We start from the raw sequence: 8,967 nt of genomic DNA, 5'->3' as shown, positions 1-8,967 counted from the left end.
TTTTTGCAGGGTATATAATTCATACTTGGCAAGGGATGCAACTTTTGTTTTCTTCTCTTTTGCCCTAGCTGTACCAGTAAGAACATCCTTAGCACTCTCAAAGAGCAGGGCAGCAAAGCATCCAAGGGTGCTTCTTTCTGCCAGGGATGATCTTTTGCTTTTGTCAACGTGTGTCCTTTTGATCAGAATTTTTTCTTAGTGTAGCTTGAGCATCCTTTGCAGTTACCTCTCAAGTTGGATGTGCAGAAATGAAGCAGAATTATACAGTAATGCCACCCTGGAGATAGAGAAGTCCATTGTTGCTTTTCTGTTCAATAACAAAGCTTTTCAGTCACTTTCAAATGTCTCTTCTGTTCTTTGGGCTTGACTTTGGAGAGGCTTTTCAGAGTTGGTGTTGGAAGTGATTGTATCCCACTGGCTATGACAACAGTGTTTTTACTTCCTGTGTAAAGTTCTTATGGACTAAGGCAGTATATTTTTAGTTCTTTTAAAACTTATGTACAAGAGAACTGACAGAATGTTGGTTTTGGAAAGCCTGTGAAGCCAGCATGGAACCTGGAGGCAAGTTTTCTCAAAGCTTTGTCATTCAGATGAATATTTGCATTCTTCCCAATGAAATCAGCTTTATCACTATGGGAACACTGTCATTTGTCCTAGTGTGAAGCACTGAAGCTTAAACCCTGTTTCAGAGCTCTTGCTGAATTCTTCAGATGTCCTGTTCCTCTGTGGGATTTCATATGCCTTTTGCAGTTGAAGAGCTTTACCCACTCAGCAGTACTCTGTCTCCAGTGGATGTGATTCCTCAGACTGAAGACAGAAATGAGGCAGGCTGTGCAGTTATCTCCACCAGCACAAGCTAGTGGGGTTGTCAGGCCTGTCCCCTCTGGCCCTGGCTTCCAATGCACCTCTGCCAGTGTACTGAAGAGCAGCAGCTTCAGTTCTACATTCACCTTGGCATGTTGACCAGATTCTTCCCTGGATTCACTTATCCCAGTTGTAAGTTCAGGAAGGGATGAGCTCATACTGTTAATTATATGTCTCAGGCTATGGATTCTTCTTGGAGTGACTTTCACTTCTGGCCTGCTCCCTCAAGTTTGGCTTTAGCCCTTTCCTGATCTTTCCATTAACAAGTGTTCAAATGGTCAAGGGTTTTCTCTTATTCCTCTTTTTATTAGGAAATAAAATGTCATGTTTCTCCAGTTCTGCAGCTACTGAGCTGTTCCCTTGTGTTCCTTCTACATACTCTGTTTTAAGAGGAAGCATTAAACTCCTGTTTGCAAGGCTGAAACTGGGTTATTGACCTGTTGATCTGTTCTGATGAATGATGATGCAAACAAAAAACATGAGCAATGCTGCTTGGATTGTGCATGTCCCTCTTATTCTGATCTTCCAGTTATGAGACTCTTACAGGAGGAATCAGGTGATTTTCTTGACTTTTCTTTCCAGAACCCTTTGGTTTTGTCACACTGATCCTTCCCAGGGGTTGGTTGATCATCTTGCATTCCTCCTGTGATAATCATAAAGATCCTGTTTACTTTAAAGAGTAGTGCTCCATAATATTTTTAATCAGACATCATCCAGCTAAGAATCTTGATTTCTAAACAGATGCTTCAAGGACCATGTGGCAGATCTCACTAGATGCTTCTGTCCACCCTCATCCATGTTACCTCTGTCAGCAGCAGTTGCCAGGATCACAGCATTTGGCTCTGAGCCCCAGAGCTCTTGGGGTGTGAATCCTGTGTCATTTTTGGCTGGCTGTGTGCTTGCTCGTGGTGAAAGCTGACATCAGCATGGCCAAGTAGATCATGTCATTGGTGGGGCCTGGCAGTTGACCTGTGATCTTATTTCCTATGAAGAAGAATTTATGGTTTTCTTTGTGTTAGAACTGCATGTGATTGGTTGGCAAAGGGCAGGAAAACATAACACGTGTTTATTCTCAGTAGAGCTTCTCAGTCTGCCAAGGGCCTGTTTTTTTCAGCAGGGCTTGAATCTTGTTGCCCAGCCTTAGTCCTTCAGTCCTCTAAAGATGAAATACTGCATTTGCATGGAATATATAAGTGTCTTGTTTTTGTATGGCTATGAGAAAACCCTGCAAGGAAGGTTACTTGCATATAGCTTAATTTTGTAAAGATAGTTTTAGGTACAAAAAGACAGAGAAGCTGACTGTCTCTGCATGGATATTTTTACTGGGTGCCTAACTGTGTAACAAGGAAGGTTACTTGCATATAGCTTAATTTTGTAAAGATAGTTTTAGGTACAAAAAGACAGAGAAGTTGACTGTCTCTGTATGGATATTTTTACTGAGTACCTGTGTAACAACCTTTTATGAGATTTCCCAAGATGGAGCTGCTTGGAATTACCTGGGTATGAAAGCTTAAGCAGCACTGGTGCTGCCTGTTGCAGTGCCACTGCAGGGTTCTCTAATGCTTCCCTGGCTTTTATACAGCCTAGTCTCTAGGATCCTCTGGTTTTGGAAGATTTCAGACTCTGCTGATTCTAGGGATTGCATAATTGTCTGTAGGAACAAGGACTGACAAAGAACAGAAGACCTGCTCACCAATAACAGAGTTCTTAAAGATATCTTCAGTGAAAGGTTGTCCTCCAGCCCCACTCAGTTCTTGAAGATTTTAGTGTATTTAAGGCAGGGAAGAGGGGCATAAGCAGACACTGCTATCTTATTGTAGCATGATGCCATCTGGGAATGGTGGGTGAGGGTATGTGCTGCTACAAACTAATGTTGAGGCACAACAGCTGTTTTTTGGTACTAAACTGTGATGACACTTGTGTCTGATTATATATAGCCCAGATGTTGATGATTATTGCTGGTAAATAACCTCCCTTTAAATTGTTTAGTCTTTTTCTCCACAACCAGTATGAAGGACAAAGAGGAAAAGCTGTGCACACTTTCATATTGAAACATGTGTGGGGAGAGAGAAATAAAATTCAAGATATACATTTCTAGGCTCATCTTATTTTCTGCTAGGTGTGCAGTTGTTATGGTAATACAGTAGCACTACAAAAAACTAGCTAGAGGTGAGAAGACCAAGTTACTAATCCCTGTGGAGAATGAAGCCTGGTTTGAATCTAGACCTTCTCCAGTAACATGGATGTTAAATTTAACTGGAATTAAACTGTGGGAAAGAAAGTGAGGCCACTTGATGCTGATGGCTTTGCATGTTGTCCTACAGTTTCTGATAAATAGCTGTGTATTTAGCTGATACTAGCCATGTAGTTCTAGAAATAGCTGTGTAAATAGGTATGGAATAGTCTCCTCATGAGTACTCTTTGGTTTTGGGGTTGTCTCAATGTAACCAGCTGTCAAGATGTATTTTTCCACAATATCAGATGCTTGCAGTTGTGTAAAGAAAAATTGCTGAAGTTTACAGTTTGGAAATCAGGTTTAATGCTTTAAGTTAATTCTTAAAAATAAGCAAGAAAAGTTTCTCAACGGCTTGTTGCAAACTCCTTAACTAATCACTATGAACGATGCTTGCAGTTGTGTAAAGAAAAATTGCTGAAGTTTACAGTTTGGAAATCAGGTTTAATGCTTTCAAGTTAATTCTTAAAAATAAGCAAGCAAGAAAAGTTTCTCAACAGCTTGTTGCAAACTCCTTAACTAATGACTATGAACTTAAAAATGAAGGCAATCTATAACAAGTGAGCTTGAGTTTTCCTCAGATTTGGGCTCAACCATTGTGTTTGGCTAGGTAATGGAACTGTATGCACCTCTTGAATCATTGCTTTGGAGATGTTTATTTTCCCCTTTATGGCTGCAGGTGAAATGAGAATTTTGCTTATACTGACAGTGGTATCATCAGCCAGGGATCTGTCAACATTCTGCAACTTGTGAATACTTGTTCTGTCTGCTGTATCAGTTCAGGGCTTCTGTAGCTGAATGTTTTGATACTTTCCTTTTCCCATTAACCTCTGTGGGAGGTGTCTGGATGTAAAAGGAGAGGCTAGAGTCTTCTGAAAACCTTCTGCTGCCCCTTAGAAGCTAACACATGAATTTTTCTTTCTTGTTTCAGTTAATTACTTTACAGAACAGTGCCAACCCTGGGAATTTTAGGTGTTCTGTTAGTCTCTCCATTGCTGTTAGTGGTTAATAAATAATACCCTGACCATTGCTGTATCTTCAGGGCAGCATGTTTGAAGTCTGAGACTTGAATATCTTGGCTGTCTTTTCTGGAAAGAAATGCTCCCTTGTATTGTATGCCCTGGATGATATCTTCAGTATTTTGAACTGAAACTTGTGTAGTTCTTCCCATAGAGAATCAACACAATGGCACATGGCAAGAAGTTCTTCCTTGTGTGGGTAGCTGTGGCTACTGTTATCTATTGCCTAAAAATGAGAACTCATCTTGTGTTTCAGCAGTGATTTTAATCTTAACCTCTGCTTTTCACTTCAACTACAGGCATGGATTTAGTTGTGGGATAGACCCAAGTTGTGTGAAATCTCCACCTTCTGATTCTGTAACTAGCACATTCATTCACAAGCTGAGTTATGTGGAGTAGGTGACTCTGGCAGTTCAGATCTAGTTGCACAAAAAAATCCTAATTATACTTTTGCACAAGTCTGAGATTAATATTCCCTTTTCATTCACTTTTTATCTTTAAGAATCAAAGAAGAGACTGAGCTGAGAATGGGCCTGTTCTGCAAAAAAACTGAACCAAAAAGCTGCAGTGAAGCAGTTCTCACTGCTGAAATTGTAAAAAAAATTCTATTGATTCTGAAGTTTAAATCAGTTTTAAAAAATGGTCATTCCCACTTGGTTTGTAACACTCCCTCTGTACACTTTGCCTGGAGACATTTGAAGTGTTAATTAAATGCTGGGTGTCTTGTGTGTAAATGTGAATATCTGTGGCAAGATTGTCAGTGTGTTTGTGTAGAGTGAATTGTCACCACTGTGTAACCTGAATTTATTTATTTTTTATTTTAAAAGCAGCCTATTCACAGATTGAAATTCCTTTTCAGCTCCACTTGCCCCTCAATTCCCCTCTGCCTGGAAGTGAGCTGACTAAGGAACCCTTTCGATGGGATCAGAGGTTATTTGCCTTGGTTCTACGTTTGCCAGGTATCACTGCCCCAGAATCAGAGCAGATGTCAGGGGTACCCGTGGATGACTCTGCAATCACACCTATGTGTGAAGTCACAGGAGGTGAGGACCCTGGGGTTCCTTTCACTGGTCATACTTTTGAAAATTCATTCCATTTGGCTCTGTTAATCATGTGTATGTGGTGGAATAAGTAGCTCTGAGTTCTACTTCTTGTAAAAACTCAGAACTCTAATGCAGTGTCTTAGTTTTATAGTAGTGAAGCTACACACAGTTCACTGTAACCTATCTTGGAAAAGCATGAATCTACTGTCTTCAGCAGTTTTTTAGAGAAAACCTACATTTTACTATGCACCTTTAGTATTGGAGTTAGAAATTGTAAGAATTGAGTCTGCTCTGCGTTATCACTTTCCTAAATTCCTGGTGTGCTGTGTTCTAAAGAAGCCAAAAGTGAAGGAAATGTATTGGGTTGTGGGTGGGTTGTTTGGTTTGGATTTTTTTTTCCCCCCTGCAGAGCATGCAGAATACAATGCAGAGTTTCTGCAATGCAGGATGCTTTGTAATTCTGCAAAACTGGTACTTCTCTGTCCATCATAACTCAAATTATTTTACCTCTTAGAAATTCTATTCTAGACTAAACTGGCATTAATTTTATAATTAGTTTGTGAAAATTTTTAATTACCACATATTCAAAACTTAATGATTCTTCTGACTTATTGGAGGGGATATGATAGCAAGCAAGGAAAAGGATTTAGAGAGCATTCTAAAAGAGCTTGATTCCACTGCTTTCTGACTGGAACACAGGCTGCACTCCCTGTGCTTTGAGATTTGTGGACAGTTGTGTGGATGCCTGTCACAAGGGGGAGCCCATTTTCCATGAATACAACCCAGAATTTAAATTAAAGTGATGAAGGGGCTGAAACCCAAACCCATCTCCAATGAGGTGCGTGTAGCCCTGTCACTGCTTCCCTAGGCTGCCCCTGCTGCTTAAACAAAGAGGAAGCCTTTGACAGAAGCTTTAAATCAGTGATCCATGAATAAATCAATGTGTGTGGCAGGTGAACAGTTTTGAGTGATCCAAGTTAAAATAAGGGCAGAAGCACTGAACAACCTTAACCTTGACTGTCTCGTTGTAGGTCGGTCCTATTGTGTGTGTTCTCCAAGAATGCTGAATCAGTGTCTTGAGTCACTGGTGCAAAAAGTGCAAAGTGGAGTGGTAATTAATTTTGAGAAAGCTGGACCAGATCCTTCACCAATTGATGGTACATGAAACTTCTTACACTGTGATGTCCAATAGCAGGAGTGACTATCCGTGTGGTTTAGTGAACTTAATGTAATAGTTGCCAAAACAAAAGGAAATCTATTGCAATTTAAAAGGTATTACTATGTAAAGGACCTGCTATATCTGAAATTCTGAGGTACTTTTTCAAAATACTGGCTGTGTAAAACCTCTACATTTGGTCATATTCCTCAGGTCGTCTTAAATACAGTTATTCATGTCAAGCATAGTTAAATGAGATTTAAGCAGTTTAATCCCTTTCTGATTAATGTAGTAAAGTGCCTGTAATAAGAGCTAAAATAGCAAATACAACTGTGGAGCCTTAACTTGTTGTTCTCAGTGATTTAGCTGGGTTCCTCTTAGGATGTTACTGGGAAAGGTTTGTGGGATTTTTTTTAATCCTGCTTTGCTGCAATAAAAGTTAGTCCAGCAGCATTAATCCCATCAATTTTTTTTTAAAATGCATGGAGATTTGAAGATTATCTGGTAATAACAATGGGAGGAAAAAGAAACTGATTGTTATGAAGGGCTCCCAGTTAATTTGCTTTCTCAGTGCTGAAGCTGTAAACATTCAATGCTTATTTGGTTTCTCATAGTTTCTGGGTTTTTACAGAAATGCTTACTGACAATTATCTGCTATTCTTAGAAATAATATTAACTGCAGGAGGAGCTTCCCTGGGGGTATTGTTCTTAAACTCTTCACAGAAGTTAACACTCTTTTGGAGTTTTAACACTAAAAAATAAGACTCATAAAGCCTTTTTCTTCTGTAGATGGGCAGGTGGATATATCTAGACCCTTTGGACCCCAACCTTGGCACAGCTGTCACAAGCTTATTTATGTCAGACCAAACCCTAAAACTGGGGTTCCTATAGGTCATTGGCCTGTTCCTGAATCCTTTTGGCCAGATCAAAATTCTCCAACACTGGTATGTACTGGTTTGATAAAGCAAAGGGTTTGTGCATGGGGGAATATTCCAGGATTTCCTATTCACTGACTTCTGAAGGCAAAAATGCATGCCTTTGACATCTGTTTGGTCTTAGATCTAATAATTACTATAGTATAATGTATTTTGTATTTTTAATAGTCTTTGAAAATCATTAAAGGAGAAATAATGCAGTTGTGTAATTGTTCCCTGAATTTAATTATGTTTATTGCATTTTTGTGGGGTTTTTTTGAGCTGAAATCAGTGTGCTGACTAGGAAACTCATTGAACTTTTCATAAATTTAATCTTCTTTGTTTGAAAAATACATTAAGTCCTTTGAAATAAAAGTTGAGGAGTGAAACCAGTATGAAATTTTAGTCATATTTACAGGTTTGATATTTGGTGGTGTCTGTGGCCACTTTAATTGAAGGACCTGGATGCCCTTCTGAACTTCAGAGAAAGCTAACTCATATTAATAAAAGTAAATCTTCTAAAGTAATTTAAAAAAGAAAGTGCCATTCTGTACTGGATATTAAAAAGCTGCTGTGTAGGAAACCTGTTCTAGGTACTCCTTGTGATCACCTTCAGTGGCTTATCTGCCTCCATTTGCTGTGTAGAGTCAGTGCAGTTTGTTACTGCAGATCTTGATTGTGATTGCTGAAGTAGATCTTGCCAAGTGAAGAAGAGCTGTTCAACTAAATCTTTTAAGAATGTGTTTGACTTACACAAATGGTGAGAAGATGAGAAACAATTCTTGGTTGAGGCACCTACAGATCTCCTAACAGCATAAAGCACTGTATTATTGCATGTGCAGCTAAATTCCTCGTGACATCAGTTGGAATTCAACACTGAACCTTCCTGGTGCAATGTTGGGGAGCTAAACTTGCTGGTGGCATTTCAAGACCTGCATTTCCTTCCTGTTCTGAAAAATATAGTGTTAAAACTGAGCATATGTTGTAACTCTTGCCTGCAGACTCCATAGTTATTTTGCTTTTCCTCCCTCTTACCTGATCCACAATGGAGTTGTCTCAAACAGTCCTACCCCAACAGCTCTTTTGTGTACTTTAGGTAATGGTGTCAAGGCTTTCTTAAATATACATGGAAGTCTGCTAACAATGTGTTGGCAGATCAATGTGTGAGTGGCTGTTTCCACTGCTCTGAGATAAAAATAGTTCTGCTGTCCAGCCAAGTGCTGTTGGACTTCTCAAATCTTAGCATTCAACTTCTTTTGCAGCCTTTTCAATCCTAATGTAATTGCTTCATGGCGTGGTCAAAAACTCCACCACAACTTTTTATTGGAGGCATCTTCTTTGAAGAGAGCTGCAGTTCCTTCAGTTGGTTGGGTCTCCTGGTTTGTGTGCACTTGGACAGTACACCTACCTCAGAGTGGAGATGCTCAAAGCAAGACCAGCTCTGTGAGCAAATAACATTTGGGGTGGCTCATCCTAAAAGGAAGAGTCTAGAGCTTACAGATGCAGCAAAATCACTTTCAAAGTGAGGAGGTAGGAAGGCCCAAGAAACTGTTCCCCTAGTTCATCTTATGTATGAGTTAATTTTCTGTAAAGAGACTAAATAGAAGGAGACTTCCCACTCGAGCTCTTCCCCAGATTCTAGTGGCCTTGGAGGAGGCTCAGATAAGTATAAGAGCTTAATCTCCTGAAAAGCCTTCAGTGGAAGGCATACAGCTCCAGTTCTCCTCACACACAAAAC

General features: G+C 39.7%; 1 protein-coding gene across 1 annotated transcript in view; it reads left to right on the top strand.

Annotated features, from left to right (window-relative positions):
- Positions 1–4,975: 4,975 nt before the first annotated feature.
- INTS6 (integrator complex subunit 6) overlaps positions 4,976–8,967 on the top strand; it is a gene marked incomplete at its 5' end in the record, with an annotated part of 17,111 nt that continues 13,119 nt past the window's right edge. The window contains 3 exons of the mRNA XM_008935235.1: positions 4,976–5,159; positions 6,191–6,316; positions 7,105–7,259. Coding sequence (XP_008933483.1) covers positions 4,976–5,159; positions 6,191–6,316; positions 7,105–7,259 — 465 coding nt within the window. The remainder of the gene's footprint in view (positions 5,160–6,190; positions 6,317–7,104; positions 7,260–8,967) is intronic.

The sequence above is a fragment of the Merops nubicus genome, unplaced genomic scaffold, assembly GCF_000691845.1.
Source record: "Merops nubicus isolate BGI_N331 unplaced genomic scaffold, ASM69184v1 scaffold450, whole genome shotgun sequence".
NCBI classification, from domain to species: domain Eukaryota; kingdom Metazoa; phylum Chordata; class Aves; order Coraciiformes; family Meropidae; genus Merops; species Merops nubicus.
The sequence above is the reverse complement of the archived record's forward strand: the minus strand, read 5'-3'. Positions and strand labels throughout refer to the sequence as shown.